At 52.7% G+C, this 25,036-nt stretch overlaps 1 protein-coding gene across 1 annotated transcript; it reads left to right on the top strand.

Moving 5' to 3' along the window:
* The first annotated feature begins 1,449 nt into the window (after nt 1-1,449).
* On the top strand, nt 1,450-23,985 carry SP7 (Sp7 transcription factor). Its single transcript, XM_059934625.1, has 4 exons — nt 1,450-1,496; nt 16,650-16,903; nt 17,352-17,419; nt 22,119-23,985. The coding sequence occupies exons 3-4, from the start codon at nt 17,399-17,401 to the stop codon at nt 23,391-23,393; spliced, it is 1,296 nt and encodes a 431-aa protein (XP_059790608.1). The 5' UTR covers nt 1,450-1,496; nt 16,650-16,903; nt 17,352-17,398; the 3' UTR covers nt 23,394-23,985.
* Nucleotides 23,986-25,036: the final 1,051 nt, after the last annotated feature.

Genomic DNA, 25,036 nt, shown 5'->3' with positions numbered 1-25,036 from the left:
TAATTCAGAAACCATTGAAAATATCTAAGAGACTTTTAAAATAAGCTTTCTCTTATACTTGATATTTGAAAAACTCTGTCAGAACTTATTTTTTTTTTTTTTTTTATAAATTTATTTATTTACGTATTTATTCCTGACTGTGTTGGGTCCTCGTTGCTGCCCATGGGCTTTCTCCAGTTGCGGCGAGTGGGGGCCCCCCCCCCCATTGCGGTGCGTGGGTCTCTCACTGCGGTGGCTTCTCCTGCTGTGGCGCACAGGCTCTAGGCATGTGGGCTTCAGTAGTTGTGGCTCGCGGACTCCAGAGCGCAGGCTCAGTAGTTGTGGAGCATAGGCTTAGTTGCTCCGCGGCATGTGGGATCCTCCCGGACCAGGGCTCGAACCCATGTCCTCTGCATTAGCAGGCAGACTCCCAACCACTGTGCCACCAGGGAAGTCCAGAACTTATTTTTTAACAGATCAAATCTTTCTTTTTGTACCTTTGTATCCCCAGCACCTGGACCTGTGCCGGGCACAAAATAGCCCGTCACTTAGTGTTTACTGAATGATCCAACGACAGTGAGGAATTCCACTGCCATCCCCAGGAGTTTGTAAATACAGTCACATTTCCATCATTTAGTTAACACAAACTAGTCACAGGAGATGAATTTAACCATCAGTAAAAGACTCCAAAATATTATCTGCCAAGGAGAGGCTGATGAGATTTGGGAACACCTAACTCCACTCTTTGGTCCACTGTATTCCCACTGAGAGCCTTCTTTAAAAATTTCAGGGACTTCCCTGGTGGTCCAGTGGGTAAGACTCCACGCTCCCAATGCAGGGGGCCTGGGTTCGATCCCTGGTTGGGGAACGAGATCCCACATGCATGCCACAACTAAGAAGTCCGCAAGCCAGCAACTAAAATCCCGCATGCTGCAACGAAGATCCCGAGTACCACAGCTAAGACCCGGAGCAGCCAAAATAAATAAATAAATATTAAAAAAAAAAATTTCATCTGATTTTATTACACTCCCCTGCTTAAACCTTTTCAAGGCTTTATGGCACCCTTGGGATAAAGTCCCCCAACCTTAACTTGGCCTATAAGGCTCTGAGTCATCTGGTCTTCAGGTTTGGCCACCATTTCCTCCTTCTCGTCCATATATGTTTTCAGTTCCTCCAACATGCCATGATCTTCCCCAAGCCATTGTCCCTACTTATGCTGCTCCTTCTGCCTGGAGCACTTCTGTCTCCCTCCACCCCCACCTAACTGCCAGTCACCTTTCTGGACTCAGTTTAACTCAACTCCTCTGGGACGCCTTCCTTCCCCAACTCCTGAAACAGCCATAAGTTCTGTATAACCCTGTAATTACTCATTCAACTTTTGCCTTCCCCCCAGATTATAAACTCCACAAGAGAGAAGACCATGCTGCTCTTATTTGCCTCCTTGTCTCCACTGTCTACTAGAGTGCCTGGCTCATAATAGACACTTGATAAAGGTTGAATGGATGAATGCATTAAAGGTAAGCCAGGAGTAGGAGGAATTGCAGGATTCATTAAGAAGTCTGGATTTTATCTTGGGGGTAATGGAAGCCATTAAAAGATTTGAAGCAGAAGAGTAAAATATAAAAGGCTCAATCAGTCCCACTAGGCTGAGATGAAATGTTCAGATAATCAGACAACAGAAATCGCACAGTGATAGAGTAAACACATAAGGGGACCCTAATCCAGCCTGGAAATGCCTGAACTGAGCAGGAGATCATGATTCCTAACCTACCTGTGGTTCTTTATTTTTTTTTTAATGAAGTTCTATTCTTTTTTTAAAATTTATTTATTTGTTTATTTGATTTGTGGCTGCGTTGGGTTTTCATTGTTGCATGCGGGCTTTCTCTAGCTGTGGCGAGCAGGGGCTACTCTTTATTGTGGCTTCTCTTGTTGAGGAGCACAGGCTCTAGGCGTGCGGGCTTCAGTAGTTGTGGCACACAGGCTCAGTAGTTGTGGCTCGCGGGCTCTAGAGCGCAGGCTCAGTAGTTGTGGTGTACGGGCTTAGTTGCTCCGCGGCAAGTGGGATCTTCCCAGGCCAGGGCTCGAACCCGTGTCCCCTGCATTGGCAGGCGATTCTTAACCACTGTGCCACCAGGGAAGTCCCTACCTGCAGAGCTTTTAAAAAACACTCATAGGGCTTCCCTGGTGGCGCAGTGGTTGGGAGTCTGCCTGCTAGTGCAGGGGACGCGGGTTCGAGCCCTGGTCTGGGAAGATCCCACATGCCGCGGAGCAGCTAGGCCCGTGAGCCACAACTACTGAGGCTGCGTGTCTGGAACCTGTGCTCCGCAGCAAGAGGGGCCACGATAGTGAGAGGCCCGCGCATCGCGATGAAGAGTGGCCCCCGCTCGCCGCAACTAGAGAAAGCCCTAGCACAGAAACGAAGACCCAACAGAGCAATCAATCAATTAATCAATCAATCAATAAATAAATCTTTAAAAAAAAAAACAAAAAAACACTCATACATGGCCCCACTCCAGTCCAATTAAATCAAGTACTTCTGGGGTTGATTGAGGCTCAGACATCTACACATACTATATTCTCTGGGCTGTGCATTAAAATCCTATGACATTCATTTCATAACTGAGAGTTTGTACCTCTTAGTCTCCTTCACCTCTGGTAACCACTAGTTTGTTCTCTGTATCTGTGAGTCTGTTCTGTTCTATTTGCTTGTTTTGCTTTTTAGGTTCCATGTATAAGTGAAAACATACAGTATTTGTCTTTCTCTGCATCTATACATTTTTAAAGCTTATAAAGTCATTCCAATATGAAGCTAGAGTTGAAAATCAGACTTATAAGGATATTCCAGAGAGGGAGTAAAGGCAAAACAGCTAAGTATTGCTGGACGTAAGTTCTCGACACAGAGAGCCTTGGACTTTATCTTCTAGATTATGGAGAACTTCTGAAGGATTTTGAATGGGGAAATGAGAGTCTGGAACATAGAATTTTTTTTTTCAATCTAGGTGCAAAGAGTCAATAAGTTAGTCATAGTATTTGGTTCATAGTGAAGCAGGAGGGAAGGGGGCAGGGCACAACCTTTAAAAGAATGACATAGCCATAGGACATGACAAAAAACTGGGTCCAGGATGGCGGAAGATTCAACTTCCAGTAGACCTCGAGCCTCATTATATGCTCATTGTAATTCATTAGCATGCTAAATGCCACACCCACCAACGCCATGACAGTTCTGAGGCCAACCATAAAAGGCCAAAAGTGGGCCGTGGCCCAGTTCCTGGAAATCTACGCCCCTTCCCCCAAATAGTTGGAATAATCCTCCCACTCATTAGCCTATGAAATTACCCAGTCCATAAAAACTAACCATGCCATATTTCCAGGCTTCTCACCTACTGAGATGGCCCACACTCTGTCTGTGGAGTATGTTCCTCCCAAGACCATTCTCTTCTTTTGAGACAGACCACATTCTGTCTATGGAATGTGTATCTCTCTAAATAAATCCCCTTCTTTTTTAAAAAATTTATTTATTTATTTTATTTTTGGCTGTGTTGGGTCTTCGTTGCTGTGCGCAGGCTTTCTCTAGTTGCTGCGAGTGGGGGCTTCTCTTGTTGTGGAGCACGGGCTCTAGGTGCATGGGCTTCAGTAGTTGCAGCACGTGGGCTCAGTAGTTGCAGCGCATGGGCTTAGTTGCTCCGCGTCATGTGGGATCTTCCTGGACCAGGGATCAAACCCATGTATGCTGCATTGGTAGGCATATTCTTAACCACTGCGTCACCAGGGAAGTCACCTGGGAGTGAGTTTTTACTTAACATCTTTTTGGTCTTCTATGAGAGTAATTTACCCCCATTTTACAGACAAGGAGACTGAGGCTCACAGAGTTTGCACAACTAGCAAGTGGTGGAGCTTGAGTTCACACCTTAGTCTGTCTGACTTCCAAGACAGTGCACTTTACTACTCCAAACTGCCTCCATGTCATAAGAGCATGGCTGTTTACCAGGTTTCTTCCACTAGATTGCACACTTCGTGTTAAATGCTATTATGGACACTTGTAACACATATCTGGCACACAGTAGATGCTCAGGAAATGTCCGTAAAAGGCTGGTAGGCTGGTGGGTGAGACAGAAAATAGACCCTTGCTTGTTGAATTCTGGCCTACGAGTCTGGACACTTTTACACCTTTGACAGGGGTCATGCCTTCTCTGAGTCAAGGCTGGGGGAAGGCACAGAATCAGTACCATAACCCTCTGAGGATTCTTCCCACCCCAGCCCTTACCTCAGCACTGGCAGGTCTGCCATTGCATTGTCTCCTGCAAAAGGTGCCAACACTCTGGCCCGGGAACAAGCCCTGGAGAGTGGGTGATAGGTGGAGTCGTTGGGTAGCTCACTCCTGCCACCTGGTGGTACTGAGCAGCCTTGCTCACCCTTCTTTCAGAGCTGAGGATCTAGGGAAGGTCTTGTCTGAAAAAAGTCTAGAAGTTGTTTGCACACTGCCCTTCCCTCCAAGGGTTTTTCTTTCTCTGGAATCCCTTCCCATTTGCAGAACACACTGAACTGAGCTGGATGGAGTTAAGACCCTTAAAGATCCTAAGCTCCGAAAAGATTGTGGTGTTCAACTCTAGCATAAGGGCTTCAAGATAGAAACAATACTGAAAGTGATAAGTGCAAGTAACGATGTGACACAAAACTGACTTCTCTTACGATGACTACTTTAATGCTTTTATTTTTTAAAATGAAATAACAAATTATATCAAATGTTCTGTTTATTTTAATGTCTCTGCTTTGCTGCCCTGTGTACTAAGCACTACTGGGTACTGTTGGGTACCAAGGTAGCACACCGTGGACTCCCCTTTGGAAAAGAGAATCTTCCTAATTTAAGCCTATGAACTACTTGAGGGGGAGGGTTATTGTATTTTATACATGTTTGTCTTCACTGGGACCCTGTGGAACCTGGGAGATAATAAGAGATAACAATCAATGATTGGCTTGTTGTCTTTACCTGAAATGCATCCCTGACTGGCCTGTTGTCAGGACCCTTGGGAGACCATCTCTACTTTGTCACAGCCTTTTGTGTGTGTGTGTGTGCCTCGACACTCAGCATGCAGGATCTTAATTCCCTGACCAGGGATCAAACCCGTGCCCCCTGCAGTGAAAGAATGGAACCTTAACCACTGGACTGCCAGGGAAGTCCCTGTCACAGCCTTGCTGGGTGCCTAATACCTACCTGCCTATCTCTCTGCATCTTTAGTTTTTCTCTTTGCAAGTCAGAACCCTCCCTCCCCACTCCAAGAAACCTGATTTCAATTCCAAGAAAGGATCTCAAAACCCTAGAACTTTAGAGCTAGAAGGAACCAAGATACTAATAATTCCCACCATTTGCTGAATACTATTTTTTTTTTAAAGTGGGTTTTATTAACAATAACCATTTTGCTTTTTTAAAAAAGTTTTATTGGAGAATCTTTATTTTTATCCTTTTAAAAAACTTTTTTTAAGAATAGCCATTTTGGGACTTCCCTGGTGGCGCAGCGGTTAAGAATCTGCCTGCCAATGCAAGGGACATGGGTTTGAGCCCTGGTCCAGGAAGATCCCACATGCCGTGGAGCAACTAAGCCCGTGCGCCACAACTACTGAGCCTGTGCTCTAGAGCCCACGAGCCACAACTACTGAGCCCGTGGGCCACAACTACTGAAGCCCACGCGCCTGGAGCCCGTGCTCCGCAACAAGAGAAGCCACCGCACTGAGAAGCCTGAGCGCCGCAACTAGAGAAAGCCTGCACGCACCAATGCAGCCAAAAATAAATAAATATCTTTAAAAAAAAAAAAAAAAAAAGAATAGCCATTTTGGGGGACTTCCCGTGGCACAGTGGTTAAGAATCTGCCTGCCAATGCAGGGGACACGGGTTCTAGCCCTTGTCCGGAAAGATCCCACATGCTGTGGGGCAACTAAGCCTGTGCGCCACAACTACTGAGCCTGAACTCTAGAGCCCACGAGCCACAACTACTGAGCCCACGTGCCACAATGAAGAGTAGCCCCCTCGCTGCAACTAGAGAAAGCCCGCATACAGCAACGAAGACCCAACGCAGCCAAAAATAAATAAATAAAATAAATAAATTTAAAAAAAAAAGAATAGCCATTTTGGGGCCTTCCCTGGTGGCACAGTGGACAAGACTCCATGCTCCCAATGCAAGGGTCCCGGGTTTGATCCCTGGTCGGGGAACTAGATCCAACATGCATGCCACAACTAAGGAGCCTACGAGCTGCAACTAAGGAGCCCGCCTGCCACAACTAACACCCAACACAACCACTAAATAAATAAATAAATATTTTTAAAAAAAACCCAAGAATAGCCATTTTGGGACTTCCCTGGTGGTCCAGTGGTTAAGACTCCATGCTTCCACTGCAGGGGGTGCAGTTTGGACCCCTGGTCTGGGAACTAGGATCCCACATGCCACATGGCAAAATAAATAAATAAATAAATAAAATAAAAAATTAGGAGTAGCCATTTTTTTGTGTTTTTTTTTTTGTTTTTTTAATATTTATTTATTTATGGCTGCATTGGGTCTTTGTGCTGTGCGGGCTTTATTTAGTTGCGGCGAGCAGGGGCTATTCTTCATTGCGGTGCTTGGGCTTCTCACTGCAATGGCTTCTCTTGTTGTGGAGCATGGGCCCTAGAGTGCGCAGGCTTCAGTAGTTGTGGTACGCGGACTCAGGAGTTGTGGCTCGCAGGATCTAGAGCACAGGCTCAGTAGTTGTGGCACACGGGCTTAGTTGCTCCGCAGCATGTGGGATCTTCCCGGACCAGGGCTCGAGCCCATGTCCCCTGCATTGGCAGGCGGACTCTTAACCACTGTGCCACCAGGGAAGTTCCAAGAATTGCCATTTTGAATTTTGTCAAATGTCTTCTTAGCGTCTATTAAATTGGTGATGTGACTTTTATTGTTTAACATATTAACATGCTCTTTATTCATGACTTCCATTATTAAAGACCTATTCTAGCATTCCTGAGATGAATCAGAGAGGAGCCTTAGCACTCACTGAAGTCAGTGGTTCTCAATTAGATGTAGCCAAATTCGTTTATTTTCAGATGAGGAAACGGACGCAATGAGAGGTAAAGTGGGTCATCTATGCTTTCAAATATGGTCCTTGGGTTTTTTTTTTTGTTTTTTTTTTTTGCCCTACCCAGGTTGTTAAGATCCTAAAGGGCAAGCACTGAGGGTCCTATGTAGCATTTTCTGTATAATATTTCACCTAAGGGTCCACTCAGTAAATCCTATTCATTACTAAATTGATTAGTAAGCTTTTATACTGGAGCTAGAAAAAGAAGTTGCAGGCTAAAAAGGTAGATGGAAGATGGTAGTTATACCAAAAGAGGACTTCTAGATAGTGGAGAGGTAAACCATTAAACAAGTGAATAAAGATGGCTTGAGGCATCCCCTCCTCAGGTGAGCCTGAGAAAGAGGAGGATATGCCTTCTAACTAGGCCACACGACTGTGGAAAGAACATAATGACTTTTGGCCAGGCTGATTAGCTTTGGTTCTTCCTATGATTATCACATTTCCTCATCCCTCCATGGTGACCTTACATCCTAGAGTTTTCAGAACTTTACAACTTCAGATATTTCCCTTAAACCAGTGAGATGTTCCAGAAAACAGCAGACTGTGTATCTCCATCCTCCACTTTTTCAATGCTCTGTCCCATTTTGTATCCATGCCCAAATCTGTACCTTTCCCAGCAAAAGACAAACACGCAGGATGTAAGAATTAGGCCCCTGAACTGGAAAGGCAGTGGGCAGAAGAGCATAAGGCTAAAGAATAGGCTGAATTGAATATAACAAAAAAGAAACAGACTCACTAGTGGTTACCGGTGGGGAGAGGGAAGGGGGGAGGGGCAATATAGGAGTAAGGGATTAAGAGGTACAAACTATTATGTATAAAATAAGCTATAAGGATATATTGGGAATATAACCAATATTTTATAATGACTATAAATGGACTATAACCTTCAAAAATTGTGAATCACTATATTGTACACCTGTAGCTTACATAATATTGTACATCAACTATACTTTAATAAGAAAAAATAAAAGAGCCGAGCTGGGGGTACAATTCCCACACTCTTCTTCTCAATCTGGCTGAGATAGAAGGGATCAAGGGGGAGCAGAGGTGGGGGGGTGGAGGGTGGGCTGTCACCAATGAGCCACAGATCCCCAGGTCCCCAGGCTCCTGGAGCTGCACATTCTTGCCCTCTCTTTGTCTCTTGACTGCCATGACTGAGTCCACTGGACACCATATGCTTCTTCTGCAGGAATTTGGAAGTAGCTAGAAAGTGCTCTGAGGGTAGCACTGAGGGGGAGCATTGCAGTCTTCCTCTACTCCAGTTCTCAAGACCCTGGAAAGAGGGGTCAGGCCTGAGAACCATCCAGAAATGGAATGGGGTTGTGGGTGCTGCCTGGCAGGGCACAAGCAGCCCTAGATGTCCCGGTCTGTCCCCTCACCTCTGTTAAGTAAGGCCTGCCTGCTCTCCTACCCCATATTCTTGGATTCCTAAGGTCTCCTTAGCTGGCAAGGAAGGCCCAAGGCCCAAGGAGACTTTAAAGGAGTAAGGGACTGAGGAGAGAGAGAGTGTGACCATCCACGAGTGTGCTGAATGTACTTATTTGAGTTCAATGTATGTCTCCTTCTAAGACCTGGCCCTCGTGGTTGTCAGTGTCGCCATGAATACCCATGGGTGTGTGACTGTGGCATGTGGTGTGTGCCTTTGTGTGTCGGGGCAGGGGCTCCCTGTGGTGTGCATGTGTGTTGGGAGGGAGTGATGGTGAGAGTCTGGCTCCCTCTCCTCCTCCCCCATCCCTGGTCCCATCTGGCCTTGATCAACGGGTCCCTGGGGAGGGAGCCGCGGTTTCGGATACAGGAAAATGTTCCAGGAAGCGGCCACTGTGCTGGGCCCTGCTCAGGCTCCCCCAGCGGAAATTGTTCCAGGAGGGAGGGGGAGAGTGTTGAGATAGGATTAAGGGAGGAGGGGGTGGCTCTTGGCTCCCCTCTCCATTGGATAAAGCAGGATAAACTGATGGGAAGCTCAGGTCAGCCAGGAACCTGGATGCTGCTACCTAAATCCTTTAATGCAGGAAAACTGAGAGCCAGCGAGAGGAGAGGGTTCCCTTTCTTCTCTCTTTCTAGTGAAGTTTAAGGACTGGGATCTGGGTGGTCCCTGGAGATCCCTTTTCTGGCCCTGCTAGCACGTACCCAAGCTGGGGACCAGAACACCTGGGTCTTGTCTGAAAGTGGTGTGGCTTGATGGGGTGGGGGAGGAGGGGGCATAAGATTCAGCCCCTTCTCCTCACTGAGGGGGCTTTGAAGCTTGGATGCAGGACTGGGAGGGCTGCCTAATTGGGATAATGGAGGTTAATGGGGCGCCTGGAGGGGGTGGCCACGCTCCTAGATCAAAGAGGCCAGCTCTTCCCATCCACCACAGCTGGAGGTCACAGCTGGAGGGGGAGGGGCGTGGGGCTTCGGGCCAGCCAGCAGGGGGTGCTCTGGTCCCTGAATGCCTGTCCTCTCGAGTGACCCCTTCTTTGCTTGGAACTATTTTTGCCTAGAGAGTGCTTGTGGGGAGCGGGGGGTTGAGGAATGGGGGAGTCCTGAGATTCAGACTCTTTGGGTGGATGAGGAAGAGAAAGAGCACGAGAGGCTGGCAGCCTGGGGTCAACGGGATGTTAGCGCCTTGGGGACCTCGGGCCCTGCAGGGTCCAGAGGAGGACGCCTGGGCTGAGGAGGCAGGACTCCCACCCTAGGTTCAGGCGGTGGAGAAAGGACTGGGCGGGGCCGCTGGGGGGCACTGGCTGGGGCGGAGAGGAAAGGGGCACACAGCTCCCCGCCGCCGCCTCCTCCCCCCTCCCCCCGGTTGGCGCTCTCTCTCGGGCTCTAATCGGCGCGGCGGCCGCAGCGGGCAGAGTCAGCGCCGCCAGTCTCCGGGACGCGACTCCCAGCAATTGTGGTCGGGACCGCAGATATGCAGCTGCCTCCTGCCCGGGCGCCCGGCCCGGCCGGCCCCGCCCGCGCCCCGCCCCCTGCCCCCCGGCCGGCCCGCCCCTCCGCCTCCTGGCCGCGCGCGGGGACACTGAGGCACGGCTGGGAGGCGACGTCTCCGGCCGCTCCGAGCCCAGTCCAGACTGCGTGAGGCGGCTGGGGAGGCCCCAGACCTCGCGATCTGCTGGTCCCGGGGCACGCATCCGCGCAACAGCTGGAGCTAGGTCTGAGAGCGCCAGTCTTGCCTTAGCTTTACCGCTCGCCCGGCCTCAAACCTCCCCGCCTAGAAAGTCAAGCAGTGATTGCTTTGGGATCCAGCGGGGGGCGTCCGACTGAGGGTGTGTGGGGAGGAATGGCGGTGGCTGAGCCCCCAGGACTCTCATTAACCCGGGCAGAGGAAAAAGGAAGGATGGAGAATCATGGCCTGTGCAGACTTCGAACTTAGAGTTCCTTCGTAGGAGAGGAGAAGGGGGCGTGGGAGGGTAGGGGAGGGAGGGAGGGATGGGTGAAGAAGGGAAAAGGAAATAGTTAAAGGGGGTTAAGGCAGAGTGTGTGTGTTGGGGGTTCTCCTGGGAGGCTGGAGGCCAGGTCCTCAAATGCAGCATGGCGCTTCACTCTGTTGACCAGACCCAGCAGCTGGCTGTCAAGGGGCCATTTTCAGAACTGAATAGATACCTCTCACATGCCCGTACGTCTTGTGTGCTCGTGCCCACACCAACACACTTATCAAGAGAAGTCATCCTTGACTGCTTGGTCTCCCTCACTTCTCACATCCAATCAATCACCAAGTCTTGTCTATACCACCTCCTATGTATCACCTTTCCATTGACTTTTCCTCATCCCCTTTGCTGCTACAGGCCACACCTTCTCACCTCTTGCCTGGGTTGCCACTGTAAACTGGTCTTGCCTCTGATTTTACCCTCCTCCAAACCCTGACAATACTATTAGGCACCATTTATGGAACAACTACTAAGTGCCAAACCCTGTGGTAAGAGTTCCACATGTATTATTCCTAATCCTTATAACAACCCTGGGAGGTTGCTGTATTATGTTTCCCCATTCTAAAGAAGAAGAATCCAAGGCATCAAAGGTTAAACAGCTTGCCCAACCTTACGCCATAGTAAACAGCTGATTTGCCCAGAACTGCCAGGCTCTAAGTCCCTATTCCATTCTCTTCTACGCAGCCAGGGTCATCTTTCTGAAATACAAATATTCCCATATGTTGCCCTGAGCATCTAGTTCAGATTCCTTGCACTGCTGATCAGACTTTCTCCATCAGCCCCTACTGTCTGTGCTCTAGTCACACTCAACTCTCAGCACCTTAAAATGTCATTAATCCCTCAGACCTCTGGGCCTTTGCATACACTCTTCCCCCTGCATGTAACACTCTTCCTCTCTTCACCTGGCTGACTCCTATTCATCCTTCAGTTTCTTTACCTAGTCATCCCTGCTTCCAGGAAGTCTTCCTTGATTCTCCCAACACTGGCTTAGATTCATTTTTTTGTCTCCAGTAACATCTAGTACTTACTCTCTTAAGATACTTTCCACTCTACGTTGGTTGCTGGTTTGTGAGGCAAAGGACTGGGTCTGTATTGTTCGTGGTTGCAAGCCTGAGCCTAGCCCTGCATGCGTGGCACAAAGTAGGTGCTTGCTGAGCATTTGTTGAATGAAAGAATGTTCCTCGGGTCTAGTCTACATCTTAAGAAACTGTTTTCCTAAGAAGAATCTAAGCAGGTCAGAGAAATCAGGGGATTGGGGCAGAGTATATCTAAGACTTTGAAGGACCGTTGCCTTGGGTTGTTTAGCCCCATTGCTAAGGATAGAAAATGTGATGAGGACCCTAACACCCCAAGTTCTCTTTGTTTAAAGACAGTAATATATTTCATGCATCAGATTCCAGGGTATCATTCTTACAAAGAGGCACTTGCTGGAGATGACCAAGATGACCAGAGTCTTAATTCCATGCTGATCCTTTTGAAACGCCTACCCAGTGCAGGTTCCTCTGTTCCAGGATCAGGCCTCTCAGTGTTACCCTTCCCTCCGTTTCCCTCTTTGTCCCCGGCCATCCTTGCTTCTTCCTCCCCCTCCCAGAGCACTTTTTCTGATTCTTGATCTGCCTCCCCTGGAACTGCTATATTATCTCAGGGCTCAAATGTCAACTAAGGAGACTGAGGCTCAGAGCAGAGGGGAACCAGGGCCAGCACCAGGAGTCCTGCCTTTTAGGCCAGGCACTGGAAGAGGCGAAGGGGAGACGCAGCAGATAGGGAGGGAGCTGAGGTATCACACATATATAAATGTGCTTATGTGAGCATTAGGGTGGGGAGCTCCTTTTTCAAGCTGTCCTATACAGAGGTTGCTGGCCTCCTAAAAGCTTCCTTTCTTCCCTGTGTCCTCAGCTTTGCCTCCCAGAATGGGATTCTCTTCCCCAAGCTCCCTGAGCCTAGTCTCAGAATGTCAAGGCACCGGGCAGTGTCCAAATCCCAAGGTCATGAGTGGATCTTCCCCCCACCCAAGGAGCAAGTTTCCCTGGTCAGCAGCCCTGTTACTTTTGGAGGACCTCTCAGATTTGCAGCTGTCCCTCAAGGTCTCTTATCTGTAGTCCCACCATCTCTGTTTCCCCCTGTGTCTCTCCCTTTGTCTTTCTGTTTCCCTGACTCTGGGTGCCTTCTTCTTTACTGTCCCCTCTGTGTTCTCTGTCACTAGTGTCTCCACTGGAGACAAGGGTTGGGCCTGGGTGCATGGGGGGGTAGTGGCCAGACCAGGGGCCCGGGACATGAGCGCAACTTTCCAAGCTTCTCTTCCAGGCCCCTGTGGTTGGGGAGCTCCACAGAGGGAGAGATGAGTCAGCGGGGCCGCAGAGCAGGGGGGGTCTGGGTGGGGGTGGGGATGCCGGGGTTCCCCAGGGCCAGGGAGTTTGCTAGGACCATCTGGGTCTCTGAACTCTGGTGGATATGGAGAATAAAGGATCAGCGAGTCCCCAAAGGTACACTACACTAGTAGGAATTGCAGGCAACAATTTGTAGCACTGGCATTGCCTGTCACATCACGCTTATGCCCAGATTCTTGTAGGAAGGAGTTCCTAAATCCCCTCTAGGAGACCTCCGGGATTTCTAGAGCTGTAAGCTTGTGATGTTAGACCTGTGTGTATGTCTGTGATATTTGCCATGTATGTAAATGTATGTATTGATGTGAGTCTGTGTGAGTCCCTGCAGGGGTATTGTAGCTAACTGTGAGTCCATCTGCATGTATGTGTGCTGGTGTGTACATTTTTGTGATTGGAGGTTAGGGTCAGTGTCTTGGTGTAAGCATCATCTGTATAACGTATGTATTTATATCCGTGTGTGTCAGTGTGGATGCCTGCAGAGTGTATGTATGTTCATAATTCAGCGTGTGTGCAAGAGTGTATCTGAAAGTGTGTCACTCATTAGGTACGTATTAGAGAACGTGTCAATCTGTATCTCAGCGCTTTGTTCGCTGTTTGCTGGTGACTCTCTCTAGGGTAGCCAAACTCATAAAAACAAAGGAAGAGTTACGAGTCCCTTTGGATTGGGGCTCTAAGAGGAAGCCCAGCCTAGGATGGTGGGCGGAGGGCAGTGGGGTGGAAGGAGGCGGCTTCCCTGAGGAGAAGGGAGGTAGACGTCTCCCACTCTCCCCAGTGTTCACTCTCTCTCCACCCTCACTGACCTTTCCAAAAACAGCTAAAGAGAACTGAGGCAGGTTCCAGATTCAACCCCCTCTAACCTAGAAATCCCACCCCGATTCTTCTAGGGGAGGGAGGGAGGGAAGGGAGCGGTCCCTGTGGTTCAGCCCAGTCCTGGGGTTGAAAGATCAGAAAGGCACCATCCCACCCCTTCCTTCAGGGGCGTCCATCTCTGGAGCTCAGCGTCTGGGTGGCCATGGGCGGAGGCTGAGGGGCCCCCAGGGTGGTGGGGGGTGGTGGATAGAAACCAGATGCCTAGGGGGTTTATACTGGAAGGACCAGAGCCGCAGCCTCTACCCGCCCCTGCCACATGGCGCCTCTGCCTGGCTGCCCCACCCCCTGGGAGGCTGGGCTGAGGGAGGCCTGCGAGGGTGGAGGCAGGTCCTTGGTCAGGGCTCCCAGTTGTTGACCCCAGCCTCTGGGGGCACTGGGAAGGGGACGGGGGTCTGGGCCCAGGAATAGCAGGGCCTCAGCTGGGCTGCAGGACTATCTTAAACAAGGGTGTGGAAGAAGTCAGAACCCAGGGTCCTGAGGGAGGCAGCTGGGGGCTTCAGGCAGCCCCTCTGCCTGGCTTTGGCGCAGACCTTTGGGAGGGGGCGCTGGGTCCAGGGACTCTCCTACTGGGGTCGGCACATCAGGGGCCCTGGCTCACATCTTGCTGGGGACCCTGCTCCTTCCTTGTCCTTCCCTAGCACTCCTGCTCCTTTCCAGGTAGGATTAGGGATCCAGATCCCCAGAGGAAGTGGAGAAGGCTGACCATCCCTGCCCCCATCTCCTCTCCTCAACCCCCCACCTCCTTTCATCCTGCCTCCTTTTCCCCTTCAGTTTCTTCCTTTCCTCCCCAACCCCTCTCTCACCTGCCATCTCTTCTGTGGAGTCTAGACTTTGCTCCTCTGCCTCAGTTGCCTGCCTGATCTGAAAGCGCCTGGCTTTCCGCTGGCGGTGCAGTAATTCCTCCAAAGCTTCCCCTTTTCCTCCCCAACTTCTGAGCCGGCTTGTGTGGGCGCCCAGAAATCCATCTGACACCTCAGGCTCAGAAGCACCCCCCACCAGGGGGAGACTGCGAGGTCATGGGACACCCCACCACGGGCACTTCCTCTTGGGCAGACGGGTGGGGTGGCCCGTGTAATCATCGGACACAATTATGCACTATTTATACTCCATCCCTGCCCCCCACCTGCCTGGCCGCTTTGACCCTCTGCCTCCGCTGGACCTGGCCAGGCGTCCGGCTATTTTCCCTGTCCTGTCCTTCTGAAGCCATTGTCTCCTCATCTTTGTTCCTCTGGGCCTATTTCTTTTCCTTTTTTTCATTTTTTTCTGCTCTGTGTTTTTTTTAAGCCACATACTGGTCTTCTGTTTTCCTCTCTTCTCTCCCTGTTATATCCCTCGCTTCTCTTCTGATTTTCTTGGATTGTTTCATTTGCTCTGTGTGCCCCTCAGTCTTCCTGTGTTTCTTCTTTTGCTTCTTTTCCTGGGAGACTAGTGTCTGCCAGTCACCCTGGTTCCCTAACTCTCTCCTCAAAAGTTGGGCCCATAGGCTTCCTTGGGGGAAATCAAATCATGGGGCTGGAATCCCGAACTTCTCCCCCCACCCCCCGACCCCCTCCTCCCCTGAACTTTGATCCTGCCTGCTGGTTAAACTGCAGTTAACCCTCCCTGGACTTCCAGCTGCTCCTGCCCCCTCTCCACCTTTGCCTTGAGGAACTGAGCCGGGAGAGTAAAAGGAGCCCTGAAGTGGGCACCCAGGAAGAGAAAGTGAGGGGACTGGTTGGCGAGTGAGGGAAGCGGGGGAAGGACCAGGCTCCATTCCTCTGATGGGCAGGGCTGAGAGCGGGAGAGGGGTGTGTTGGGGAATAAGTTGCAAAACAACCCCAGCTGGCTGGGCGCCTCCGTGGGAGAGATGCTGGCTCTACCACTTGGCTGCCCAGTCCCCTCTCTCCCATAAACTTACCTTAGGGCCCAGGTTTCAGTTAATAGACTTTTTGAATTTCCCTCTTCCAACTGGTTGACTTTCTTTTCTTCCCCATTTTGATGAGAAGTCAAAGTTGGGAAGTCCTGCCTAAGCTCTAACTTCAATTCTTCCTGCTGCAGAGGGAACTGATGCATGACAATGAGAAAGGGAACCAGGCACTCCCTCCTGGAAAGCATGATCACTCATGAGAAGATCATGAGTGATCACTTTGATCACTCCATCAAAGGATGGAGATTTGATGTGTGGCCAAGAAGGGCCTAGGGATGGTAACTGGCAAGGAGCAATGGAGGCTAGGGCCTCCCTTTGTGGGGGGGGGGTTAATCCAAAGAGGCTAGGCTCAGGCTTGGATGAGTTGACCCAGTGACCTCCTGCCCTTACCCTCACTCCTGCCTGCCTTAAATTTTCTCAGAACCAGAAGATCTAGCTTCTGCCCCACAAAGTGAGGCAGGCCTAGGTGCCACTTCCCAAGAGTGAAACTCAGGCGTTGGGAGGAAGATTGGCGACCCCCAAACCTGTGCCAAGCTCTCCCCACCCCCACCCCCCTCCAGGCTTTGCTCTGGAACCTACCTCAGTGACCCTGAAAGCCTGGGCAGCAGAAGCCTCCACCCCAGAGCACACTCCCCCTCCTGGCTTTCACAACACACGTACACACTGCACTCCTGATCTCGAGGTGGGTGACTGGGGAAGCAAGCATCTCTGTGGTCAGCTCGGGTGTGTGTGTGGCTTGTGTGCCTCCAGCCATGTCACTGTGATCATCTGTGTGTGAGTTTGTCTCTGTTCATTCATGACGGTGGCTGTGCCCGTGTGGATAGCACTGTGCGTGTGGACGTGCACACGTATCATCCTGTGTTTGTCCATGAGCGTGTGTGTCAGTGTGCTCCAGTCTCTCTGTGTGAGTGTCGTCCCCAATCCCCCATCCCCCCCCCTGGATCTCTAATTAGTGGTTTGGGGTTTGTTCCTTTTCCCTCCTGTTCCTTCCCTCAGCGGCAGCAGCGGCGGCAGCAGCAGCAGAAGCAGCAGAAGCAGCAGGAGCAGCCGTCGCCACCCGCCGACCAGCAGCCAGGACTCTGGAGTCAGAGTAGGATTCTAGGATCAGAGCCTGAGTGGGAACAGGAGTGGAGCTGGCCTAGGAGAGGAGCGAAGCCCTCCCAGGACCCTCAGGCGACCCCTTGCCAGCATTCCCAGTGCCAGACCTCCAGGGAGGAGAGACCCAGGACACCCAGCCCCAGATCCCCCAGGTACAGGACACTGGGGAGCTCTGTCTGGGAGGGGTTCCCACAGAGGCTGATGGGATCGCTGGGGGCAGGGTGTGGGACACCTGGGCCCACCGTCCCTCCGTTTTGCCCTCAGCGCACCCCAGCACGCCCTGACAACTTGCCCTGTCCCTACCCGCTCCTGCTTCCGGCCCTTCTCTGGGAGCCCCGTTTCTCGTCTCCCGCCCAGATCCCTTCTTTGGGGAGCTCAGCAACTGGAGCAGGAAATTTGGACCCTCTGCCTCCCTCTCTCGCCCTGCTCATTGGATCCGGAGCCTTCTCCGCTGGGAAAGCTGTAATTAGAGGGTGGATCCCTACAGACAGAGAGCAGCCCCCCCCAGCCCCTACCCCCCAGTCCCTTCTAACTTTAGATCTCTTCTCTCCCATTCTCCCATTCTCCCTCCCTCTCCCTCTCCCTCTGTCTCCGGCTCAGCTCTCTCCATCTGCCTGGCTCCTTGGGACCCGTTCCCCAGCCTCAGGATGGCGTCCTCCCTGCTTGAGGTAACTGCCCCCTCCGTCCCCCAGGACACCAGCCATGATCTTAATGGTCCCTAATCCCTGTCCACTTCCCACCTCCCAACTCACACAGACAGTTGCTGTGGTGCTTGTCACTTCCAGGGGTCAGAGGAGGGGGGAGCAGGGGGCAGGAGAAGGGAGGAGAGAGCAGGCCCAGGGGTCAGAGGACAGTCAAAGGAGGATGAGAGGGGATTAGCTTAGAAGAAGGCATGGACCCCTAAGGTCAGCCAAGCACACCAACTCTGAGGAGTGGAAAAGGGATGGAGAAAGGAGTAGGGGGGTGAGGAGAGAGGAGTGGGAGAGAGATAAGTTGGTAGCAGATGGGGGAGAGAAAGAAGGCCAGAGGACTGGCTGAGTGGGCACAGAGTAGCAGTGAGTACACGGTTCCTTGGGGGTCCTGGCTCTCGGGACTCTTAGCCTAGGCAGTGTCCTGTCTGGTTTGTAGGTGGGGAGGGGGCTGGGCTTCTGGGCTCGTAGGAGAGGAGGTGGGCAATGAGAGAAGGGAGAGGGCAGTCCCTGCATGTGGGGGGCTGACCAGAGGAACTGGGCCCAGGCCTGAGAGGCAACCAAGGAGGAGGGCCAGGGTCTGAGGCCGCCTGCCCGGCTCACAAATATTTAGCTTTCAGCCAAAGACAAACTCAGCTCTATTTTGGGAGTGGGAGGCTCCAGGGCGGACTGAACCACTTCCCCTCCAGGCCGGGACCCCAGTATCCCTTGCCTCTGGCACTGGGGATGGAGGGAACTAGGGTACCATGGGGGTCAGGGCTTGGGGGCTTGAGAAATGTCTGACTCTGCCAGGGCTTCTGGGAGGCTCATGGCACATAGTTGGAAAGGGGGACTCAGGGTCACTCAGAGCCTGTTTGAATGTCCTGAGTTCTCCTAGCTTCTGGGTCTCTGACTCTGTGTCTCTGTCACCACCTCTGCTTTCTGGGTCCCTCCGCAGGAATTTGGGACCAGAGAGCCCTCCCCAAAGATCAACTCCCAGCAGTAGCCTTGACCTTCTGTATTCTTGGGCCCCTCTGAAGGCCCCATCTCTGCTCCCGGTGCACTAGCTCAGGTCCAAGGGGTGATGGGCCAAACAGGAAGCCGACTCATGCAGCCTGCAGGAGAGGTGTGTGTGAGATGAACTGGGAGTCTTTTAACACCTGTGTTCACTGGCCTGCATGTAAGTGTCAGAATGTAAAGCAGCACACCCGCATGTGTGGCTGGCTTTGTGAGAGCACAGGGGTGTGTGCATATAAGCTGGGGCACCTGAGTGTCTGTTAGTCCAAGTGGGGAATGGTGTGTGTAAGTCTGGTGGATAGCGAGTCTGTGACTGAGTCTGAGGGAATGGCATGCAAGGCAATGGGGTGGACACCATAACCCAGTCAGGGGGCCTCAGGTGCTGTGCTCTACCCCCTGCTGCAAGGAGGCAGATCGCTCACCCCCAGGACACTCTCAATTGAACCATATCATTGAAACACTGGGGTTGGTCTTGAGGAAGCTGGAGGACTAAGGTGCATGGAAATCCTGGGTCCACCCAAGGCAGGGGCAGTGTCAGTGGGCGTGGGCTTCATGTCAGAGTTGCCAGCGTGGCACTGGTGCCTGCAGGAGCAGCTGGGCCAAAGGCCTGTTGGAAAGACACGGGATTGGGGTAGCACTTGGCAAGAGCAGTGTGTCCTGGAAACTGGGCTTTCATGTCCCTCGCTCCCCGTGAGCTGGAGATGCCCCCAACACCAAGGCTTCTAGCCTCTGTCTCTTTCACCTGTTCTGGGGGGCGCCTGGGCCCTCAACCTTCTTCTCCCACCCCCATCCGGAAGTCCTCTTTGGCAGTGGGAAGAACTTGGGATTTCAGAGAGGGGAGCTTGATGGAAGGCTCACCTGGGCTGAGTGAGATGCAGAGGAACAGGGTGGAGGGAGAAATGGGGGTGGGGGGCTAGGTGGGGATGGACACTTGGAAGGTGGGAAAGCTAAACAACTTGGGAGGAGGCGGAGAGTGGAGAAGTGAAAACTGGGACCTTGGGTGCCCAGAACCTATGGCCAGTCAATGCTCGGATGTCCAGTGAACATTCCCATGGGAGGTCAGTGGAAAGAGGGGGCTCTCCTCCCTGTGTGAGTGAGAGAGCTGGGACAGCTCCTTATCTAGTTCCTTCTCCACAGACTCTCCCTTCAGTACTTGAAGGCTGTTTTGTTGTGGTTGTCATTGTTTTCAATGGATGGTGGGTGGAAGTGAGAGGAAAAGCAACTGGAAGGTGGGCTCCTGGGCCCCTGGTGTGAGGTCGTGGACAAGTATTTAGAATCTTTAACCAGGACCCTCTCCCCAGTTCTCAGAAGAGCCCAAGCAGCAAGAGAAGGAAACCGAGGCTGTGGTGAAACTTAGCCAGGTGCCCAGCTCTTGGCCTCCAGGAGCTCCAGAACCGTCTGAGTGGTCTGGTGCCTTGCTCCCCCTTCCCTGCCCTCAGGGGCCCTGGGGGCCTCCGCTCCCCAGTGCTGGGGTCTCCTGTTGGCCTGGGGCTGCTGGCCTTCTTTCACCCCTCCTTCCCTCCCCACGGCTGGGTGGGGTCCCTGGGCTTGGCTGAGGCCCCTGTGGCCACAGTGTGAGGGCCGGGCGGGGGGGACGGCGTCGGCGTTTTTAAAAATAAACCGACCGCAGGGAAACCAACGGAGCCGGGCCGGGCAGGCAGAGGGGGAGGGGGTGGTCAGGGGGAGAAGGAGGGAGGAGTGGCCTGGTCTGGGGGTTTTCTGGGGCCCAGCACTGTGGGGATTTTCTCTTAGGTAGGAAATCTGCCTTCCTCCTCCCCCTCCCCCTTTTCTTTTTTCTCCCTCCTTTCTTTTCCTCTGTTTTCCTGTGCCTTCCTTGCCCAGTCTCTTTCCATCACCTCTCTGTCTTTGTTTATTTTGCTGCTTTCTTCTCTCTCCGTCCTTTTTGTCATTGTTTTGCTTTCTTCTCTTTTGGGTCCCTGCCCATTTCTGCCCCTGAGGGCCAGCTGCCCCTCTGTTTTCACTTTCCCCCCTGGGGGCTTTTATGTCAGCTCTTCACCCTGCAGGGTCCTCTGCTCCGGTGTCTCTGGGTCTCTGCCTCTCTCCTTTGAACTCCACGTTTTTACCTCTCCTTTCTGCTAGGCTTTGCCTCCTGCCCCATCAGCTACCCTGCCTTACCTACCCTCTGCTTGGGAGATGAGAGGCTCCAGGGAAATCCTGGCTGGGCAGGACGCAGGGCTTTTGCCAGATTTGAGGACGCTTTCAGTGGCTCAAATTTGGGAGTCCATGGGGTCAACAGGACCTCAGAGAGAGGTAACTGGACAGGGGGAGCAGCAGGTTTGCATTTGCGGAGCAGTGCAAGACTGGCGACTGCACACACCCCTCACTGCAACCTTTAGACCCCAGATCTACCTCTAGGATTGGTGTTACGGGCACATACCGCATATACCACATGCTAGGAGCTAGCAGGCAGGTCTGGGAACCCTGGATTCTTGGGTTCCTTTTCAGTTTTTGAGGGCCCCAGTCAAGGAACTGTACGGGGTCAGCTTTTGAGGGCATCTTTTTTTTTGGTGGGATTCTCAGTGATGGACGCCTATCTATGCCAGCCTGGGATCCAGGAGGGCATCCATCGCCCAGGAGGGCGTCCCAAGGCTGACTCAGGGAGGGAGTACCATGAGCTCCTGAGAGATGGTGATCTCAGAGTGGTTTGGCCTGGTAGCAGCAGCACGATGGGCACGAAGGGCATTGTGTGTTTCTAAAAGACCCCCACGACCCGTATCTACATGCATCTTCCTTCACTCCCTGCGCTGGAGGGGTGAAGAGAGACGAGCTATGTGGCCTCTGTGTGTTAGGGTACACCGAGGCGTGGGGGTGTGTGGCTGTGAGGCAGTATCTTAGCCACCCCAGTTCCCTGCCCTGCAGGGGCATGAGGACTTCAGCTCTCCCAGCCCTCCCAAAGGGGTACCAGCTGGCTCCACAAAGCAGGAGGTGCCCAATGCCCGCTTGAAAGACATTCTTGCCTCAGCCACAGTCCTGGCTTGGCGGCAGCCCTGTTCCCTCTCAATGTCCCAGTGTCTCTGCCCTCGCTTCCTCTTGCTCCCCAGTCCCAGGGTCCCTGCCAAGAGAAAGAGATTCCTTACCAGGGACATGAGGACGCCGCTTCAGGGAGACCAGGCCACTGCCTTAGTCAGGAGACGAAGCAGAGACAGGAAGTGAATAAGGGGTCAAGCTGGGAAAATCTGGAACGCGGGGAGCTACAGTTCCCTACGACTTCACCTTCTTCCCAGGCTGCCCTTTCAGCCTCATCTTTCCTCTCCAAGTCCCCGACCACGGCCTCTGCTCCCAACCCATTTCCAGGGGTCAGGATCCCTAATTCTCACCGCACCCAAGTGCTGCCTCTATCCCCAGCTCTTCTCATGGCTATCTAAGAAGCATCTCCCATTCCTCAGAGGCCCTTGCACACTCCCCCAGCACCACAGGGAGCTCTGCTTCCTGCCTGCTGGGTTGGGTGTTAGGCCGCTGTCTTGGTCCTTTGCTTTTTCCAGACTCCATCTGAGCTCTGCCCTGGGTCCCCATCCTCAGTGCCGCCCCTCACCACCTCTGATTCCCCATCCTCTTCAACTCTTCCTCAACCCCTTTCTTCTGTTGTCCAAGCCTCTGGGGTGCACAGTCCTTCTGCGCGTGTCCTCCTCTGCCCCTAAACGGTGCTTCCCTCTCTCCACAGGAGGAAGCTCACTATGGCTCCAGTCCCCTGGCCATGCTGACAGCGGCGTGCAGCAAATTTGGTGGCTCCAGCCCTCTGCGGGACTCAGCGACACTGGGCAAAGCAGGCACAAAGAAGCCATACTCTGTGGGCAGTGACCTTTCGGCCCCCAAAACCATGGGCGATGCCTACCCAGCCCCCTTTTCAAGCACCAATGGGCTCCTCTCACCTGCAGGCAGTCCTCCAGCACCCACCTCGGGCTATGCCAATGACTACCCTCCCTTTTCCCACTCATTCCCTGGGCCCACAGGCACCCAGGACCCTGGGCTACTAGTGCCCAAGGGGCACAGCTCTTCTGACTGCCTGCCCAGTGTCTACACCTCTCTGGACATGGCACACCCCTATGGCTCCTGGTACAAGGCAGGCATCCACGCAGGCATCTCACCAGGCCCTGGCAATGCTCCTACTCCTTGGTGGGACATGCACCCTGGGGGCAACTGGCTAGGTGGCGGGCAGGGCCAGGGTGATGGGCTGCAAGGGACACTACCCACAGGCCCTGCTCAGCCTCCACTGAACCCCCAGCTGCCCACCTACCCGTCCGACTTTGCCCCCCTTAATCCTGCCCCCTACCCATCTCCCCACCTCCTGCAGCCAGGGCCCCAGCATGTCTTGCCCCAAGATGTCTATAAACCCAAGGCGGTGGGCAACAGCGGGCAGCTGGAGGGGAGTGGTGGAGCCAAACCCCCTCGGGGTGCAGGCACAGGGGGCAGTGCTGGCTACGGGGGCAGTGGAGCAGGGCGCTCCTCCTGTGACTGCCCCAACTGCCAGGAGCTAGAGCGCCTGGGTGCCGCAGCAGCTGGGCTGCGGAAGAAGCCGATCCACAGCTGCCACATTCCGGGCTGCGGCAAAGTGTATGGCAAGGCCTCCCATCTGAAGGCCCACTTGCGCTGGCACACGGGCGAGAGGCCCTTCGTCTGCAACTGGCTCTTCTGCGGCAAGAGGTTCACCCGTTCAGACGAGCTGGAGCGCCACGTGCGCACTCACACCCGGGAGAAGAAGTTCACCTGCCTGCTCTGCTCCAAGCGCTTTACCCGAAGCGACCACCTGAGCAAACACCAACGCACCCACGGCGAGCCAGGCCCAGGACCCCCGCCCAGTGGCCCCAAGGAGCTGGGGGAGGGCCGCAGCGCCGGGGAAGAAGAGGCCAGTCAGACGCCCCGACCTCCGGCCTCACCGGCACCCGCAGAAAAAGCCCCTGAAGGCAGCCCAGAGCAGAGCAACCTGCTGGAGATCTGAGCCGGGTGGAGGTTTCCAGCCCCTGGGCTGCCTTGCCAGTCTCTCCTGGCTCTGTGGACCACTGCTTGCCCCTCACTCCCTTTGCCCCATGCATGCTGCCCTTTGGGACTCGCTCCATCTCTTCCCCCCATCATTCTGGGCCTGGGTATCTCCTTGCATGCTTCCTCATCTCACTTCCTCCCCCTTGCCATGGGCCCCTTCTGCAAACTCTCATCTTAGGCCCTCACCTCTTGCCTGATTTCTGCTCTCGGGCTTCTGAAGCTCTTTCCTCACCACTGCTCAGTTTCTCTCTCCTCTGCTCTTCCCACACCAACTCACTTTCTCTCCATTTGGGCTCCCAACACTTTATTTCTCCATCTCACTAACTCCTTGACATGCATCTTTTCTGCTTCCCAAGCTTATTTACCACTATCCCTTAGCTTCCAGGCTCCAGTCTCCTCAGTGGACTTTGTAGTCCATTGCCTTCCATGCTCCAGAGCATTCTTCCTTTTTACAAACACAATGATGATGATGATGATGATGATGATGATGATAATTTATTGCCCCCTGGTGGCCTCTTCATTAGGGACCAGAGTTGGGGGATTGGGGTAAGTGACCTGGCAGGGAGCAGGGTGCCAAGAGGGGGGCAGACCAGTGGGGATCTGATCCCAAAGATGGGGTGACCCCAGGGTCAGGGAGGCTGCCCCCAGGCCTGTATATTTAACCCCTATGTTCCAAGAGAAATGAATAGTAATAATAATAATTCTATTTATCTAAGTTATGATGACAGGTCAGGTAGAGTGAGCTGGGGAGGGAAGGGGGTCCATTCCTGTTATGGAAATTTTAGCCAAATGCATCTCTGTCTAGAAAAAGTGATAGTGAGATCTTGTTAATAGAATTTCTATCATCAGGGTCTCACTTAATGGTGTTTCTTGTAATGGAATCTCTGCTAATAGGGTTGATTAGCTAGATCTCTGTTAAGAGTTAATGGGGTATCTCACAATTAGGGGATCCCTAATATTTCCAGCCCCGGCCAGAAGCTGTGAAACCTCAAGTCCTATGGAGGGGAGGACTGGAATTTACCCCAGTTCCCTTGACCCCAGAGCAGGTTCTTCCACTGCCCCTCCCCTGACACCATGACCCCATCAGGCTAATCCCTTGTTGCCATGGTAACAGAGAGCTTGCAGCTGCCATCTTAGACATGCTCTTTGGGGAAGCCCACCTAACTGGAGGAGGACACTGGTTTGGAGGTGTCTCTCTAGAAGAATAGGTGGGGAAGGCTTTCTCTGGGATCAGATCAAGAAAATCAAGTATTTATTGAGTGTCTACTCTGTGCAAGGCACTGTGCTAGGCTGGTGCCTAGAAGCCACGAGAAAGAAGAATTTATAGAGCTAGGAGGACAGAGGTCCCCAAGCTGACTTGGGGGTGCGTCCACAGGCCCCCAACCTGGGACTTCCGATGCTCCCAACTCCACCTCCAGTGACTTTTAAAGCCGCTTCGTGCCTTTGAATGCCTTTCCTGTGACTTTGGATCCTCCTTTTCTATCTCTTGCTCCCTCAAGGCCCCAAGTTAAAGGTTTAAAGCCGCCGGAGCTTGGGGAGAGGGTAATATTGTGGAAGGGAAGGGATCATGCCCTCATGGAGTCTTTTTTTTTTTTTTTTAAT

This window comes from Balaenoptera ricei, chromosome 10 (assembly GCF_028023285.1).
Source record: "Balaenoptera ricei isolate mBalRic1 chromosome 10, mBalRic1.hap2, whole genome shotgun sequence".
NCBI classification, from domain to species: domain Eukaryota; kingdom Metazoa; phylum Chordata; class Mammalia; order Artiodactyla; family Balaenopteridae; genus Balaenoptera; species Balaenoptera ricei.
This window is presented reverse-complemented; position numbering and strand designations above follow the sequence as displayed.